Here is a 19,586-nt window from a genome sequence, read left to right as displayed (position 1 = left end):
GTCAAGAGTAATGGATATTGAAGAAGGAAGGGGAAAGACGGGGAGGAGAGCAGGAAGAAGAAGAGGGCTGGAAGGAGGAAAAGAAAGGAACGAAAAAGGAAAAGGAGGGAAGGAAATAAGAAAAGGAGGGAGGGAAACGAGGGACGGAAGGAGGAAAATGAGAGCAGGAAGTAGTAGTAGTGTGCGGTAATGACCTCTCGACAATCACTTTACTGTATCTCTCATTATCATTAACGAGGTAATTAAAATAGTTGTGGTAAGTTCTTCCTCCCTTATGGCCTGTGTACGTACAGACGGGTATGAGTACAGACATTTGTGTACACGCACTTACCTACCTGGAGTCTATCTGGAGGGTATTCCGGGGATCAACGCCCCCGGGGCCCGGTCTGTGACCAGGCCTCCTGGTGGATCAGGGCCTGATCAATGAGGCTGTTACTGCTACCCGCACGTAGTCCAACGTACGAACCACAGCCCGGCTGATCAGGCTCTGACTTTAGGTATCTGTCCAGCTCTCTCTTAAAGACAACCAGGGGTCTGTTGGTAATTCCCCTTTATGGCTGGTGGGAGGCTGTTGGACAGTTTTGGGCCCCGGACACTTACTGTGTTTTCTCTAAGTGTATCAATGGCGTCCCTACTTTTCACTGGGGGTATGTTGCATCGCCTTCCAAGTCTTTTGCTTTCGTAGGGAGTGATTTCTGTGTGCAGATTAGGGACCAGTCCCTCCAGGATCTTACAGGTGTAGATTATGATGTATTTCTCGCCTTCGCCCCAGCGAGTACAAATCAAGCGCTTCCAAGCTTTCCCAATAGTTAAGGTGTTTGATGAACTTACATGTGCAGTAAAAGTTCTCTGTACATTCTCTAGCTCTGCAATTTCACCTGCCTTGAATGGGGATGTTAATGTATAGCAATATTCCAGCCTAGAGAGAAGAAATGAATTAAAAAGGATCATCATTGATTTGTCATCTCTTGTCTTGAATGTTCTCATTATGCATCCTATCAGTTTCCTCGCAGATATGTGATAGTGGCACTGCTGTGAGCACTGAAAGTGACATTGTGTATACATACAGAAATAAATGTACTCGTACAGATATGAGTGAGCAAGCTATACATGTACCGAGAGATGTGTGCACTAGATATACATGCAGACACAGACACAGACACAGACACACACACACACACACACACACACACACGCACACGCACACGCACACGCACACACACACACACACACACACACACACACACACAGGGATCAGATGAGAATGGTTCTGGTAGGGAGGAATGGATGGAGGATGGAACAAGAGAGGGAGAGAAAATTAGGAGAGCTTTCTGAAAAAATGGAAACAGAGCTTTCTGTGAAATTAGAAAAGAGGTTGGATAAGGAGAAGAAGAATTGGGAGGCACAAGTCGAAACTGCAGTAGCCAGGATAAGGGCCCTAGAAGATGAGGTAAACAGGCTGAGGCAAGTTACAGGGGCATTGACCAGAGAAGAGACAGCATATGAAGCTGAGAGGCTGAACAGGAGGGAAGGAGATATGAATTATGCTAAGGTCATATAAGCCTGCCAAGAAGGGCCAAGGAGTGAAAGGGGGGAGCAGCTGGGTGCAGGTGGAGAGGGTGATAGGTCAAATGCAGAGGCACAACCATGCTACCAAGAGCCACTGGATAAAACAAGGGAGGAAATGACCACGTACAGACAGGAACCAGAGTCACAGAGGGAGAGGCAATGGGAGGAGGAAAGGGCAAAATCAGTGTTTATTCATGGGCTTCAAGAGAGAGAGAAAGGACACACACTGAAAGATGGCAGGCAGAAAGAAAGATTGAGAACATCATCACGGAAATAGGTGAAGAAGACATGGACGAGATCGTAAATTTTCAGAGAATAGGGGGGTACTTGAAGGGGAGAAAACGACCGATCAAGCTGATTCTCAGGACAGAAACAGTACGGAACAGGATCCTCCAAGAGAAAGCATGGTTGAAATACTCAGAAGAGTACAAGAGGGTGTTCCTAGACAGAGACAGAACACAAACAGAATGACAGCAGCTGAGGGAGAGGACAAAAAAGCGAAAGGAGCTAGGAAAGGAGACAAGGATGGAACCAGCAGAGGTCAGTCAAAGTAGGACAGTGCAGCAAGGGCGAGCACACACAGAACTATCCTCAGAACCCCACAACCAATCACACCATCCCAACACAAACTACAATCCATATTCACAGCTTCCACCCAACACCCAGTTATAGAATCCCACAGTATGCTACCAGGTCTCCCACCCTCACAGGCCCCCCAAACCACAGTGTTGGAAAGGAAACTGAAGGTATGGTACACAAATGCTGATGGAATAACAAATAAGTGGGAGGAGTGGCACAAAAGAGTCGGAGGCATCACCGAACATCATAGCTGTCACAGAAATCAAGCTTACAGGTATGATAACAGATGCCATCTTTCCAAAGGTATACCAGATCCTGAGGAAAGACAGAGGGAACAAGGGGGGTGGAGGAGTGGCACTACTGATCAAAAAACCAATGGAATTTTGATGGACTGGAGAGAGGAGACAGCGGAGAAGCAAGCGATTACATAGTGGGAACGCTTCACTGTGGAGGTCCCAAGGTGGTAATTGCAGTGATGTATAACCCCCCACAGAACAGCAGGAAGCCAAGGCAAGAGTATGACGAGAGCAGTAGAGCAATGGTTGACACACTGGCTGCAGTGGCTAGAAGAGCTCATGCATGCAGGGAAAAGCTCCTGATTGTGGGTGACTTTAACCACAAGGAGATCGATTGGGAGAACTTGGAGCCACATGGGGGCCAAGATACATGGAGGGCTAAGATGATGGAGGTGGTACTGGAAAACTTCATGTACCAACATGTAAGGGACACTACAAGAGAGAGAGAGGAGAGGATGAACCAGCAAGACTGGACCTAGTATTCACCTTAGAGTAGTGCAGATATTGAGGATATCACATATGAAAGACCCCTTGGGGCCAGCGATCATGTGGTTTTAAGCTTCGAATACACAGTAGAGCTACAAGTGGAGGGGGAAGCAGGAAGGCCAGGACGAGTGAAGCGAAACTACAAGAAAGGGGACTACACGGGGATGAGGAACTTCCTGTACGGGGTTCAGTGGGACAGAACTGGCAGGGAAGCCAGTTAATGAGATGATGGAATATGTAGCAACAATGTGAAAGGAGGCTGAGGAGAGGTTTGTACTCAAAGGTAACAGGAATAATGAAAAAGCCAGAATGAGCCCATGGTTCACCCAAAGGTGCAGGGAGGCAAAAACCAAGTGTGCTAGGGAATGGAAGAAATATGGAAGGCGAAGGACCCAGGAGAATAAGGAGAGCAGTTGTAGAGCCAGAAATTAATATGCACAGATAAGAAGGGAGGCCCAACGACAATATGAAAACGACATAGCAACGAAAGCCAAATCTGACCCGAAGTTGTTATACAGCCACATCAGGAGGAAAACGACAGTCAAGGACCAGGTAATCAGGCTAAGGAAGGAAGGAGGAGAGAGAACAAGAAATGACCGTGAAGTATGTGAGGAACTCGACATGAGATTCAAAGAAGTGTTCACAGAGGAAACAAGGGGCTCCAGAAAAATGGAGAGGTGGGGCACACCACCAAGTGCTGGACACAGTACACACAACCGAGGAAGAAGTGAAGAGGCTTCTGAATGAACTAGATACCTCAAAGGCAATGGGGCCGGATAACATCTCTCCATGGGTCCTGAGAGAGGGAGCAGAGGCGCTATGTGTACCCCTAACAACAATATTCAATACATCTATCGAAACAGGGAGATTGCCTGAGGCATGGAAGACAGCAAATGTAGTCCCAATCTTTAAAAAAGGAGACAGACATGAAGCACTAAACTACAAACCAGTGTCACTGACATGTATAGTATGCAAAGTCATGGAGAAGATTATCAGGAGAGTGGTGGAACACCTAGAAAGGAATGATCTCATCAACAGCAGCCAACATGGTTTCAGGGATGGGAAATCCTGTGTCACAAACCTACTGGAGTTCTATGACATGGTGACAGCAGTAAGACAAGAGAGAGAGAGGGGTGAGTGGATTTAATTTTCTTGGGCTGCAAGAAGGCGTTTGACACAGTTCCACACAAGAGATTAGTGCAAAAATTGGAGGACCAAGCAGGGATAACAGGGAAGGCACTACAATGGATCAGGGAATACTTGTCAGGAAGACAGCAGCGAGTCATGGTACGTGGCGAGGTGTCAGAGTGGGCACCTGTGACCAGCAGGGTCTGAGGTCAGTCCTAGGATCAGTGCTGTTTCTGGTATTTGTGAACGACATGACAGAAAGAATAGAGACTCCGAAGTGTCCCTGTTTGCAGATGACGTAAAGTTGATGAGAAGAATTCATTCGATTGAAGACCAGGCAGAACTACAAAGGGATCTGGACAGGCTGCAGACCTGGTCCAGCAATTGGCTCCTGGAGTTCAATCCCACCAAGTGCAAAGTCATGAAGATTGGGGAAGGGCAAAGAAGACCGCAGACGGAGTACAAACTAGGGGGCAGGAAACTACAAACCTCACTCAAGGAAAAAGATCTTGGGGTGAGTATAACACCAGGCACATCTCCTGAAGCGCACATCAACCAAATAACTGCTGCAGCATATGGGCGCCTAGCAAACCTCAGAACAGCATTCCGACATCTTAATAAGGAGTCGTTCAGGACCCTGTACACCGTGTATGTTAGGCAAATATTGGAGTATGCGGCACCAGTTTGGAACCCACACCTAGCCAAGTATGTAAAGAAACTAGAGAAAGTGCAAAGGTTTGCAACAAGACTAGTCCCAGAGCTAAGAGGTATGTCCTACGAGGAGAGGCTAAGGGAAATCAACCTGACGACACTGGAGGACAGGAGAGATAGGGGGGACATGATAACGACTTACAAAATACTGAGAGGAATTGACAAGGTGGACAAAGACAGGATGTTCCAGAGACTGGACACAGCAACAAGGGGACACAGTTGGAAGCTGAAGACACAGATGAATCACATGGATGTTAGGAAGTATTTCTTCAGCCACAGAGTAGTCAGGAAGTGGAATAGTTTGGGAAGCGATGTAGTGGAGGCAGGATCCATACATAGCTTTAAGCAGAGGTATGATAAAGCTCATGGTTCAGGGAGAGTGACCTAGTGGTGACAGTGAGGAAGCGGGGCCAGGAGCTTGGACTCGACCCCTGCAACCTCAACTAGGTGAGAACTAGGTGAGTACATACATACATACATATATATATATATATATATAATCACATTTGAATATCAGAATGATATACAATACCTACCTACTTTCTGTACTTGACTGAAGAAGCCTACTGTGTAGGCTAAAGTCTTGTAATAAAGATTAATAAAGATGCCTAAGTATTACCTGTGTGTCTTACCCACATACACATAACAACAACTGGAGGTTGTGTGATGGTTGTAAGACAAGAGAAACACCCTATTATTCTCACACAGACACTGTTAATGCGTCTCTTGGCTCTAAGTCATGCAGTGTCTCAAGGTCTTAGCAAGCACAAAGGTTACCTTTCATAAGCGTTGCATAAATAGCTACAAAATAAAAGACGACTCTCAGTGTTGCTAACAGTCTGTATACCTTCGTTGTTTACATATCAAAATATTTTTTTAAATATTTACGTATCAAATGATTATTGATTGTGGAATCGATCCCAGAAATAAAATGTTATTTACGTTAACATTCAGACTGGTGCTTGCTGTGCTCTTGTTAATGTACGTCCGTGCATACGTGTGTGTGTGTGTGTGTGTGTGTGTGTGTATGTGTGTGTGTGAGAGAGAGAGAGAGAGAGTCACCAGACGATTATATAAAGAAAATTATGGGAGAATGACGCTATAATATCAAACTATAAAATCTTCATTTAAATGTATAAAGAAAAGATGCTTGAAAATTGATTACAGTGTGTGTTAGGTCTGAATTTTGATATACAGCAGCTGCAGTGTTCACACCTTAAACAGGAAAATATAGAAAAAGTCCATTAAGAGCTACAGAATGGTTCTTGGAAGTTTTTACTGAATTAGGGTGAAAAGCTGAAAACATTCAAGATATCGATGATAGCTGAGAGGAGAATAAAGAAGGGACATGATAATCACATACACAAGATGATAATACCATATGAAAGAAAGAGAAAAAGATTTATTAGTACATTCAACAGGGAAAGCAAGACGCTGTAGTTGTAAACTGAGACATAAGGGAAACTAGATGCATAATTGAAAGTTCATTCATCAAATACAAATGCAAAATTTTATTTCTTTTATACAGTACAAAATAATATATAAATCAAGAAGAGGTATTGTGATAGGTGCTATAACTGCTGCATTAGTTTATGATGAATTATGTAAGAATTACTGAGCATAAATATACGTATTCCTGAAGTCACAAATAGGTACTGCAATTTTCTGATGTATGTGCTAGTGGTTTGCAATTCATGTAATAATGTGAGGGAGTTAGAAAATGTGTGTTAAGTTTGATAAACTTTGTGATTCTTGCATAATGATACATCAACTACCAGTAAGTTCTTATCACTGACAAGTCTTACATGTATTAAGCTGTAATATGCATTTTCCTTGAGTGCGACTATATATAATGCACAGTAAATGATGTACAAACCTAGGTAAGGTTTTCAGGAAACAGGACAAGTGTTTCCTGATGTGGGTCTTAGTCATATAATGGCTCACAGCTGGAGCCTTTGATCATTTGACTGAGGCTTTCCATCGGCTTACCTGTCCACTCCTTTAAAAATTTTGGTTATGGTTATAACCATTTATTAAGAGATGATGTACAAGAGTGAGCACTGTACAGTATGTACTTGGAAAAGAGAAAAGCTACTGCAGTTATTGGTAGGCATGTACCATCGTTGTTGACCTAAAGATTTGTGGCTTTTAAGTTATTCAGGATTGTCTGTTACACAGTTTCAGTCCAATTAATGGTAATAAAGTTGGTAGAATTACCGACAATATGTAAAGTAAAAGGACACAAGTGCAACTAATGTGACATTTATTGTGGCAACGTTTCGCTCTCCAGGAGCTTTATCAAGCTTGATAAAGCTCCTGGAGAGCGAAACGTTGCCACAATAAATGTCACATTAGTTGCACTTGTGTCCTTCCAATTAATGGTGTTCAACTGTAGTTGATTTGGGAGTTGTGTGCAACACCAGAAGAAAATGAGCAGTGTATCATGTGTACACAGTCATTTTGATCTGTAATGAATAGGATTTTTGCTTTGTCTGCAAATATATATATATATATATATTTTTTTACTGAAGCTATTTATTCCATCTGACAAGCTATTTATACACAGTCAGGCTGAAATGTTTTCGTAAGCTTCTTTCACCTATGTTCTGGTCATTTGTGTAAAGTTCCAGTCATGGTATTGTGCAATTTTGTTCTTTAAAAACTTTTTATCAGGATGAGTGCTGACCCTTGTCTGATACCAATGGTGACATACATATTTAAAGCTTTTTTTTTCTGGTTGTCTAAAAATTTTTTAACATATAACCACTTTGAACCAACATATTCCCGACTCCTGTGAACTTAGTTTAAGTTGCAGTGAATGGCTGTCAGTGAATAAACAGAAAGGTTTGAGCTTCCTGTCCACCTTTCCTTTTATTCACATTCCCAAAATATAACCACTTTGAACTCAGCTCTACTGACTTCGGTGAGAAATTTATCAGAGGATATTACAGTAGAATCCCAGAATATCCCAAGAAAACCAAGCTGTGTGTCCTATTTCCATGGTTGCCATTTAAAAAAGAATTAAGCTCCAAAACATTCCATCTTCCTTATCTTGGTAAGAGAGAGACACTTGGCAGTTAGTATATTTTAATAGCTTTATTATGAGCCCTATACCCATCCTGTGGGCAGTCAAGACTCTTGGCAAAGGGAGTCTATCAGTGGAAAATATGTTATGGTATAGTATAGTAGAGTATAGTAAAGGTTGACCTTGCTAAATACCGTTGTTTAACCAACTGGTTGGCAGTATTGTAATCGTTCCATCCTGCATCTTGACTAGTGCCCTCACTCAGGAAGGTTGTCCTAGAGCTGTCAGTTGGAGTATACCACAAATATTCCCAAGAATATGTTAATAAGATGTTTGTGCTGTATTTATTCTAACAGAGGAAGCGCTGATGCCATGTGAGGATTGTCTGGTGTGTATAGGGTTAAGGCCCCGTCGTGCCCTCCCTGGTAAGTCACACACTCTGCCCCATAATCCTCCTCACTTAGTAAACCAAGGATTAACTTAGTACCCTTAACAAGATGGGATGTATTGAAATTAACTGTGTGATCACAAACCCCTCAACTCCATGAATGCATCTAATCTCATTGGTGTGACTTTTTTGAAAATATTAATCTAGCAGTTAAAAATAAAATTAAAAAAAATCGGAATTTAAAATTAAAACCGTTTTTTTTTTCCCCAGAAAGTTATAGTATATGGTTCTTATAAAATTAGTTGACATATTTTACAGACTTCGTGGAAAGCCCTTGGTTATGCAGAGGATTTCGAGCAGTCTAAAAGTAGCATAAAACTACTTGATAAGTAGCATACAGTTGAAGTTTAGACTGTTTGAATGCTGTTTTACAATAACATTTTAACATTTTACACAAAATTTTTATATCACATTTTTAACATTTTAATACAGAATTGGAATGAAATTTTGGTTATAACAAATATTGGGTGTAGAAATAAGTGCATGACCTCCATGGGGAAGTGGAGAAGAATCCTTCCTCCATAAGCTGTGTGTGTCGTAAGAGGCAACTAAAATGGTGGGAGCAAGGAGCTAGTAACCCCTTCTCCTATATAAATTACTAAGTGTAAAAAGAAGAAAATCTTTGGTTTCTTCTTTTTTGGGTCATCCTACCTCGATGGGAGATGGCTGATATGTTAAAAAAATTAAGTGCATGAATATGAGTGTTGATTTGGTTTGGGTAAATAAGTTACTATTGATTTATTGGACACATACATATATTTATTCTATGTAGAATTTGCATTTGATTTGGGAGTCTTTTTTTTAAGCACTTGGCAGATTGGAAACATTTTAATCTTCTGGTAGTGAGCTCTGTATTTTAGGGCCTTTTTTTACATGGAATGTCTAAACAGTGTTGTAGCACTCAGAGGAGTCAGACACTAGTATGGAAAAATTGCATTGTCTTGATAATTAACTCTTAGAATGCTCTTTTTTGGAAGATTTATCAACTAGGCAAGGCCACTGATGTCTGCTTCCTTCAATGTAAACCTCCTAAGAATAATTCCAAGAATCAAGGCCTGGTTAATTATAAGTTAATGGGGATAGGGTTTCACTATAATAATTGAAAGAGCAGTATAATGCTAAACACTGTTAATACATATGTGGATTGTATAAGTTAATAAATTCATTGAGTTCAGTTTGATGATAGCATTTTATGGAAGATAAGTGAAGGATTAAATTGTGAAATAAAAAATGCATAGGATTATGATTAGTGAAATTTGACTGAATTGAATACAGCCATTCACTGAGTGTGTGCAACATAACCTTAAATGGTATTGTTGGTCTGCCCTGAGAGGCTAAGCTATCTTAGTTCACATTTATGACCAGTATATGCCTATTGAGCTCAGTCTGACATTGAGTGGGTACCTGGTGGCATTTAGTGTAGCTTGGAATCTCTTACTTATCAGACAGATTTTTTAATATAGTAGACCATCGATTAACACACAATCTATTAGTACTATTCCTTGATAACATTGCTGAAAAATTGAAGCATATTTTTGATGAGCACACCTTGTTTATTGTTGAGCATGGAGTAAATTTAGGGGAAAAATATGGCATGCTGTGGGGACTTTCCTCTCCATCTTACTGTTGGAGATGTCTAGTCGCACTCTTAATGTTGATTGCCTTCCCCACTGTCAGTTCTCCATGCATGTGTGTCTCGTACTATACTCAGCCTGCATTAGTAAATTTATTTTTATCTTCTCATCATCTCGTCTTGTCTCTGGATAGTAGCCATTGCACCCATGAGGAATGTGAGTGATGCTCAGAGTTCAAAAAAGAAACATAAGCATGAAAGTCTGTGTGCTTTGAAACAACCAGATATTAGATGAATGTTAATGTGATACATTTTGGGTGGAAACAGCATATGCCTATGGTGTGAATAAATCATCATTTTGTGGAATTAAAATGAGACAAAGATACAAACTTGTGCATTAACCCAGGTTGTGACCTGCAAAGAATGACACATAGGTCACACCAGCTAATAAGATGAAAAATTTATTGAGTGAGTAGTTTGAGTAGAAAACCAAGAAAGGTACACCATTCAGTGTGATCATAAAGACAAAAGGCTTAGAGTGCTATAAAATAGTGTGTGATGAGGAAGGAAGGCTTGAACAAAAGTGCTTGTTTAGTATTGGCTGGTTCCACAAGTTCAAATTGTGCAATCAATTGCATAATACGTACAGTGGAATCTCGGTATATGACCAGCTCCCTACTCAAACAAAGCTCAGCACTTGACCAAACAAATACGACCTGCCAGGACTTCGCTGTAAACTATTTTGTATTTCTAAGCATTTTTTGGTGTTTTTCTGTATTTGTATAAGTCACCATGGGGCCTATGAAGATTAGTGATAACAGCCAACTAAACAGAAAATTGGTTGGGAAGAACTTGTTCGATACTCAAGTGGAGCGGCATTTGAACAACCTTCTAGAATGAATTAAGGTCGTGTACCGAGGTTCCACTGTGTTAAATTTTTGGATGAAAGTGCTGCAGGGAGTTTTCCTGCTGAATTAGAGGAAATTATTTCTGAGGGTAGCTATGAGCCACAGCAAGTGTTTAATGAGTCAAGTCTTTATGGGAAGAAAATGCCATTGAGAAAGGAAAGTTCATTGGGATTCAAAGCAGCAAAGGATTACTTCAGCTTTCTTCTGTGTGGTAATTCATCAGGCAATTTTAAGTGTTGTCCTATGATTATTTACTACAATAAGATGCCTCATACTTTGAAAGACACAGACAGCACTGCGTTGTCACTTGAAATAGTCAAAACAATTAGCACGGATGACAGAAGCCTTATTTCTTGATTGGTTTAAGCATCATTTTATTCCCAAAGCCATGTTTTACCTGTGCAGCAAGAACCTTGCATTAATGGCTCACTTTATTCTTGATAATTCCCATACTCATCCAGAACCCTTGGAGGATGTGGATCCACATGAAAAAGTGATTTTTGCCACCAAACACATCTTTAACACAACCACTGGACTGAGGAGTTATTAAAACATTAAATACAACTACATACATACAAAAAGTATTGCAGAAACTTGTTGGAACAGTGCTAAACTTCTGTCGTAAATTTAACATTGCAGGATGCTATCAGCTGCATCAAAAGTGAATTTGGACTTATGACAGGCTCTCTGACCAGTATGCATTCCTAAATTATGTGTATTAGAGCTGACTTCCTGTATTCTGTTTATTACTCTATAAACACTGAAAAATATACTAAAAATGTTATAAATGGTGCAAAGGTGACATTAAAACATTATTAAAGATGGTTGACACAAACCCACTACTATTATAGTATGCTCCTTGCTTAGCGACGAATTTGTTTACCGACATTGTTTTAGGAATGGAACTATGTCATTAAGTGAGGAGAGGCTGTAATTTCACAGGTTTTTTCCTCAATTGAGAGCAAGGTCCACGAAATTGTTTATCTGGCAAGGAGATTGGCAAGTGAGTTCTTTGATGGTGAACTTTTAAAAGATGATGAGGAAGACAGAAGTCCAAAGAAAACTTTGGCAGAGCTTAGTGCCCAACTACAAGGGTGGCAGATAGAGGAAGATGGGGAAGAACCTGCAGAAAAAACAGTTAACACTATAAACAGTTGTGAGCAGTTCCATGCTTCTGCTAAACTAGCTGATTTTTTTTTTTTTCACTGAACAAGACCCTGGCACATCTAGAAGCACTGTTCTGAAGTAGGGTCTGGAGCAATTGATGATGTCTTTCTGTTAGCTGCATAAAGTACTGCAGGGTAAAACAGACCAAAGGTGCATTACAGAATACTCGGTACTCCCATACAACAATTACCTAATGACAGCTCTGCATCAACATCAGTACAAGGGCCTCAGCCAACAATCTACAGGCTTTCACCTCAGCCCTCCACTTTTTCATAATTATCTTCATATACCAGCATCCAGAATTTAGGGTAAGAAATGCTGTTTATATAACTTTTGTAGGTAAAAGCATAATATTAAATATAGCACATCAATACATCCAACTACAATTGCATTATTATCATATTTGTTTACAAATTACAAGACCCATAAAAATTTAGTTGGCATTTTGGGGGCATGCAGAATGTAACCCTTTTTTTACTCCTATGTAATTCAGATAATTTTACATGGTATTTTATTTACTTGCTGTTAATCGATGGTCTACTGTAATATAATGTGTCATTCAGCGCTTTCAGTAGGGATGTACGAGGATAGGAGAGTGTGAAGGTTAGGGGGTGTGCTAGTTGTAGGGGTTAGTAGATATTGGGGGATTAGTGATTGTATAATTGAAATTATATTTGACACAGGAGGTTAATTTCTGTTAATCAGAAGAGTGTGTCTACATCAAAGGTAGGACCCTCCCTGGGGGTGGGAGGGTAATCATTTAAAACAAGGATTGTACATTTTGATGGCTGGATCAGTAGACACATAATCAACCTTATTTGAGCTTAAGAAGTTGAGTTTACACTTTATCCAATCCATTCAGAGTCTGTATCACTTTAATAATTTTTATATATAAAAAAAGTCTTTGCTCATGCTCTGCAATTGTGTACATAATGCCTGATTTTCAGGAGGCATGCAAATATGCCTATTCACCATATAATACATAACCAGACTCACGTTCAGGTGACAGTCACAATGTGGTCCTACCTAAAGTTTGAATCTCCCCTGGCAAGTTACTGGATATGACATTTAATTTTAATATACTCTAGCTAAATAGCAAATTTAATGTCAGTTTAAATCTGTAAAGTATTTATAAGGAAATTATAAGTGTTTGTGCATTGGACTGAGATGCCTTGGCAATTATCTGATTGGTTATTACTGTATAAATGATGAGGATAAGGGGGTGGCAGTGTTTGTTTGAGGAATCTAGCCTCAGCCAGGGATGTTTTCAGGCTGCATTTGCACATATATTAAATTCTTCATTATTATTTTGATTTTATTTAGGCTATTCATCTTATGGATAGAAAAACACTCAAGGCAATGGCTAATATCATCTCATTATGTTAGCCTTAAAAAGTACAGGAGAAAATGGTATTTGTATTTGAATTGAAAAAAATTTTTACAAAAAAAAAAAAATATGATTGGCTATCAGATAAGTGCCTCTCTGACATAAATCTTTCTTCCATCAAAAGTATTTCTACTTATGACATCATGAATCCTGTCTGTCAGTCAAATTATTTAGCTACCTATTCCCACAACCACTTGTTATCAGGCAGTAACAGGAACAAGCCTGCATTCTCAAAGAGAACAGAAGTCATATTGACTCTCCAATATGTAATAACACATAGCTAAGGATTATAACCTAATCTCATGATTTATAAATGATGGACGAGATTGAATTTAATGAGGTTTCTTCTTAAATAAATTATACCTCCTGTTTAGGCAAATTTCCACACAATCTTATTAGCAGTTTTGTATAATAAATCACAAAATCATACACAATTAAACTGGAAAATTTCCACAATAATAATATTCACCTATCTGTGTCACATCAGCTTTGTCAGGTGTCACACTTTATTTACCTCTCTGGGTGTCAACATGGATACTCAAAAAAAATCTTTTCTAGGTATGTCCTTGATTCCAAGATTTTCCTTTTACCTTAAAAGTATTAAATTAGAGCTGTTTTCAGCTTACTGCTGTTCATTGTTTGGAGTGCACTGTGGGCAAATTATTACGTCATCTATGGATCTATGGATAACCTAAGGGTTTGTCATAGTGAAATGCAATAATGAAGTGGCTACCATACTTGAATACCTGCAGTGTCAGGAGATACTTAATATATAATTTAATGCAGAGGATAGTGGCCTCCTACTATGCCCAGACTGTCACAGTAAGGCAGAATGAAGGACCTAAATGGCATGCTGCTGACATTTGTAAAGCCAAAAACACTTTGCAGAACAAATGTTTACTGGGAAAATTATTCAATCTGCTTAGATCTTTATAATTTGATAAAGATCTCAGGAGATCAAGATGATGTATTATATAGATGCAAAGTATCGTTTTTAAACATTGCTGTGAGAAGACAGCTTGAGGAAATGGAAATGTCATGTTTCAGGGCAGTGTGTGGTGTGAATATTATGCGGAGAATTTGAAATTATGTGATTAGGAGGTGGTGTGGGGGGGTTACCAAAAGCTACTGTGTGCCACATATGAAATGGCAGAATGTTAAGTGTTTGTGCTAACTATGTTTTATGTAAGTCAGTACTGTATTACTAAAACCTGTATATGTAGTCTCTTTTTATTTCAAGTGTCCTTCATTGGTATGCTTTAAAATTAATACAATATGTAGTTAACCCCTTGATTTAATGGACCTGGATTTAATGACTTCGGAAATACAAGACAAAATCCGCTGGGTCATTTGATTCTGGTTACAGAATTTCGTATCATTGTTGTGATCGTAGTAAAACAATCTCACATCACTCCACCATGCTCACCATTTCTGGCCACCTGCTGTTCCCTATTGGTTTGTTCCATTAAAGGTTTACTGTACCTATACTACTAATCAGCTCATCCATTTAGTAAATCAGTACATATTTTACTGATTATCTGATTTTATTTTCTGATGTGCACAGTGGATCCCCATTTTCTGTTTGTGCATCGTAATATTTTATTGCCTTTTATTTTATATTTCATTTACTGGAATTGCAATGTTATTTGTAATTAATTAACTTTCATCAATTGATGACAGTCCAGTGCAACTAAATCTAACCTAACCAAACCACGGAATGGGTGGGATTTGAACCCATGGGAAGCGAGTCCTAAAATTTAGGACTCTTGATATGGGTTCAGATTCCACCGATTCTAAGGTTTGTTTACAATTGTGTTATTACAATTTCACGAGTTCTAACCTAACCAGACCTAACTTAAATAAAGTAAATCAACAAATTTGCTTCAAATTGTATGTGAGAAATTTAAGTAAAATTTACAAGGATGGATTGCATGTATCCCACATTGGCATTAAATTATTTTGTTGTTTCATAACTGAATTTAGGGTAATTAAAATTAAATTTTTTAATTATTGTTCATTTCCAGACAGTATAAAATACTATTGTTATCAAATTAGGTGGCATGCATTACAGACTTAGTGGAAAGCCTCAGGTCATGCAGAGTCTTTCAGCCATTTAAAAACTGTCTTAAAATATAATATAATGGATGTTTAGATTATTTCAGTGCGATGTTTAGCACTATATAGCATGGTAACATTGCATTTAAATATTTTATATAACCTTTGTAACAGTTTAGTATTGAATAACATTTTCAACAGTTTAATATAGAATAACATTTTCAACGGTTTAATATGGAATAACATTTTCAACAGTTTAATATGGAGTGATAACATTTTCAACAGTTTAATATGGAATGATATTTTTTTCAAGTTTAACCCTTTGACTGTTGTAAGCCCCTTTCTGAAACTGTCATTCTATGTAGCAAAATTTTTGGAATTTTTTTTTTTATGAAATGATAGAGAATCTTTTCCCAATGATAATGACACCAAAAGTACGAAATTTGGTCGAAAACTCATGGAATTACACTCTGGCGAAGTTAGCGGTCTCAGCAACATATATGCATCGGTGATTTCGCCGACTTTGAGCCCTGTTTTTGGCCAATTCTGTTGTTCCAGTTAACCAAAATTATAGGTATTTCTTTAGAGCTCCATTTTTTCTATCAGTTGAGTACAAGAAACTGCCCATTTACCAATTTGAACTACCCAATAAAGTGGTCAGAAATTGGCAATTTGGCCAATTTCACGCAAATTAAAAAAGATTCAAATTTCAAAATAGGGTCCAGAATAAACAATGTAGACATTCTTGGAACTAAAATAACATATCCTCTGTTCATTAGTCATGTCTCTAGGCCCCTCTTATATTACTATTGCTTTCTATTTTGATTTTTTATTCGTACAAAAAATAGAAGATTTACTGTTATACAGACTACTGCATTATTGTAAAACTGGTATAAATAGTATCAGTGCACTAGTGAAAGAATATTAGACTCCCCATTTGACGTGTATTGGACATGAGGTGTGATTTGCTTAATCCTGAACATTGGTAAAAATCAAACATTTCCACTATTTTGAGTTCAATTTCAAGGTCGTTTTCATCGTGAAACTAATCAAAATCATCTCTATTTCTGTAATATGTTTTCCATTTTATCATGTGAGACCATGAAAACGAGAATACAATGATAAATACTATAAGAAAATACACCTCAAAGTCGGCGTTTTAATACAAAAAAACGGTCAGTTTTTTTTTCTCATTACGCACTGCATGCTGCAGGATTTTTTTTGTGGTGCACACTGACCACACAGACCCATTCTCTCACATGTGGGCCTACCAGCCTTCTCCCGCTTGATTTGTAGCCGCTAGAATTTACGCGTATAAATACGTCTGAAACAGTGGCGCGTAAGACGTATATATACGGCCGAAACAGTCAAAGGGTTAATATAGAATGAGAGGGAGGGGGAGAACACTGTGCAATTATTGTTTTACATTCACTGTGTATTTTTTTTTATCTTATGGTACATTTGAGTTAAATTATTGTTGGATTACAGTTCATTATACATTGACTGTTTTACTGGATGTTATTAGTGTTGCAAGCATTTGCAATAATTTGTACATTCACTGTGGTGTGAATAGCGTAAGTGTGTCGTGTCTTTTATTTCATATACATAGTGGAATTTTATTTTTATTTTAAATAATTTTTATTGCCAGCTCTAATATAAGTTCAAACTATATTATGCCTAATGTTGATTTTTATGGAATGCATTAAACTTTCACATATTTCTTGAGAACAAATATGTATGGCTTGTTATAGGTAAATGTGATGCTTTTATGGTGAAATTAAGTGTTGTGTTGTAATTTTTCAATACCTAGTGTTATTTTCAGATTTTTTCTGTCATAAAATTTTTTTTTGCTCATCTACATATGTACATAAGTTTATTTAGATGCTTTAATTGTGGTACTCCAAATGTTGTTGTTCTAATTTCTGCTTTTACTTGTTCATAAAAAGCTTTTCGATGCAGTTTCATGGAAAATTTTGAGTTTAAAAGTTTCTGCCTCTCAAAGTAAAACATTTAACAAATAATGCTATATGAAAAATTATCTTCAATTTCCCAGTCACTGTAGGATAATACAGTAAATTTTATACAGTATTATCCATCAACTGATTCACTGACAAATACATACTTTATTATATACGTACATGGTAAAGTTGTCTCTCTTGTTCTTCAGCGGACAAGTTCCTGAGACAGCAGCAGTATTTCAAAGATGGTCGTCTGGATCGTGATGGGTTGGTTGCTTTCATCAAGGAGGTTAAGAACTATCCTGGACTCACTGATGAGGACGCTGCTGTGCTTGCTGCCTCCAAGTGAGTGGAGTTGTGTTGTACCACTTCTAACACTTTCTTCATCAAACTCTTCACTACACAATTGCTCTAATTCTGCTTCTGTATGTACATTTTTATCATTGCCCTTTCCAAATCATTCATCACTGTGCATCTTCTAATTCTTGGATTATTTATTTGTTAACCTCTTACTTTATTACCAGCTAAGAGGAATGATGCATAGTATACCTGGTGAGAGGCAGTGCAAATGTAGTTTAAAGGAACCAGTAATTTAGGAAGGCCTTTCTCCCTCCCCCTTCCTCCTCTCCATGGTAGTTTTTGTATTTGTGAATGATGCTAGCTAGTCATCAGTTTAATAAAACTACTAAATATTTAGTTAAATGTCAAGTTTGCTGTATAATTGAGTGAACATTACTAAGACAGTAGGAGTCACTTTTTTATGTTTGTGTGTATACTCACTTATAAGTACTCATTTAGATATGGTTGCAGGAGTCAATCCACAGCTCCTTCCACTGCCGCTTTGCTGGTTACTACTAGATCCATCTCTTCTAGCTTAAATTAAGAGCCTTATCATACCTCTTAAAGCTTCACTCTCCAGATTGTTCCACCTCTTGACAATTTTGAGGTTGAAGAAATACTAACATCCCTGTGACTCATCAGCATTTTCAGCTTCCATTTCTGTTCTATTGTCCATGGGGAAGTGGAAAAGAATCTTTCCTCTGTAAGCCATGCGTGTCGTATGAGGCGACTAAAATGCCGGGAGCAGTGGGCTAGTAACCCCTTCTCCTGTAGACATTTACTAAAAAAGAGAAGAAGAAAAACTTTATAAAACTGGGATGCTTAAATGTGCGTGGATGTAGTGCGGATGACAAGAAACAGATGATTGCTGATGTTATGAATGAAAAGAAGTTGGATGTCCTGGCCCTAAGCGAAACAAAGCTGAAGGGGGTAGGGGAGTTTCGGTGGGGGGAAATAAATGGGATTAAATCTGGAGAATCTGAGAGAGTTAGAGCAAAGGAACTGGTAGCAGTAATGTTGAATGATCAGTTATGGAAGGAGAAAAGAGAATATGAATGTGTAAATGCAAGAATTATGTGGATTAAAGTAAAGGTTGGATGCGAGAAGTGGGTCATAATAAGCGTGTATGCACCTGGAGAAGAGAGGAATGCAGAGGAGAGAGAGAGATTTTGGGAGATGTTAAGTGAATGTATAGGAGCCTTTGAACCAAGTGAGAGAGTAATTGTGGTAGGGGACCTGAATGCTAAAGTAGGAGAAACTTTTAGAGAGGGTGTGGTAGGTAAGTTTGGGGTGCCAGGTGTAAATGATAATGGAGCCCTTTGATTGAACTTTGTATAGAAAGGGGTTTAGTTATAGGTAATACATATTTTAAGAAAAAGAGGATAAATAAGTATACAAGATATGATGTAGGGCGAAATGACAGTAGTTTGTTGGATTATGTATTGGTAGATAAAAGACTGTTGAGTAGACTTCAGGATGTACATGTTTATAGAGGGGCCACAGATATATCAGATCACTTTCTAGTTGTAGCTACACTGAGAGTAAAAGGTAGATGGGATACAAGGAGAATAGAAGCATCAGGGAAGAGAGAGGTGAAGGTTTATAAACTAAAAGAGGAGGCAGTTAGGGAAAGATATAAACAGCTATTGGAGGATAGATGGGCTAATGAGAGCATAGGCAATGGGGTCGAAGAGGTATGGGGTAGGTTTAAAAATGTAGTGTTAGAGTGTTCAGCAGAAGTTTGTGGTTACAGGAAAGTGGGTGCGGGAGGGAAGAGGAGCGATTGGTGGAATGATAATATAAAGAGAGTAGTAAGGGAGAAAAAGTTAGCATATGAGAAGTTTTTACAAAGTAGAAGTGATGCAAGGAGGGAAGAGTATATGGAGAAAAAGAGAGAGGTTAAGAGAGTGGTGAAGCAATGTAAAAAGAGAGCAAATGAGAGAGTGAGTGAGATGTT

At 38.6% G+C, this 19,586-nt stretch overlaps 1 protein-coding gene across 10 annotated transcripts in view; it reads left to right on the top strand.

Annotated features, from left to right (window-relative positions):
* LOC128693470 (sodium/calcium exchanger Calx) overlaps positions 1–19,586 on the top strand; it is a 386,089-nt gene that overhangs the window by 225,315 nt on the left and 141,188 nt on the right. For 5 of the 10 annotated variants that reach the window (XM_070097307.1, XM_070097310.1, XM_070097309.1 and 2 more), the window contains 2 exons: positions 8,151–8,219; positions 17,500–17,635. In XM_070097307.1, the coding sequence (XP_069953408.1) occupies positions 8,151–8,219; positions 17,500–17,635 (205 nt within the window). The remainder of the gene's footprint in view (positions 1–8,150; positions 8,220–17,499; positions 17,636–19,586) is intronic. The other 5 variants (XM_070097314.1, XM_070097312.1, XM_070097313.1 and 2 more) reach the window with 1 other exon arrangement.

Source organism: Cherax quadricarinatus, chromosome 57 (genome assembly GCF_038502225.1).
Source record: "Cherax quadricarinatus isolate ZL_2023a chromosome 57, ASM3850222v1, whole genome shotgun sequence".
Classification (NCBI taxonomy): Eukaryota; Metazoa; Arthropoda; class Malacostraca; order Decapoda; family Parastacidae; genus Cherax; species Cherax quadricarinatus.
Note: the sequence above shows the minus strand (reverse complement) of the source record. Positions and strands in the feature narration are given on the sequence as shown.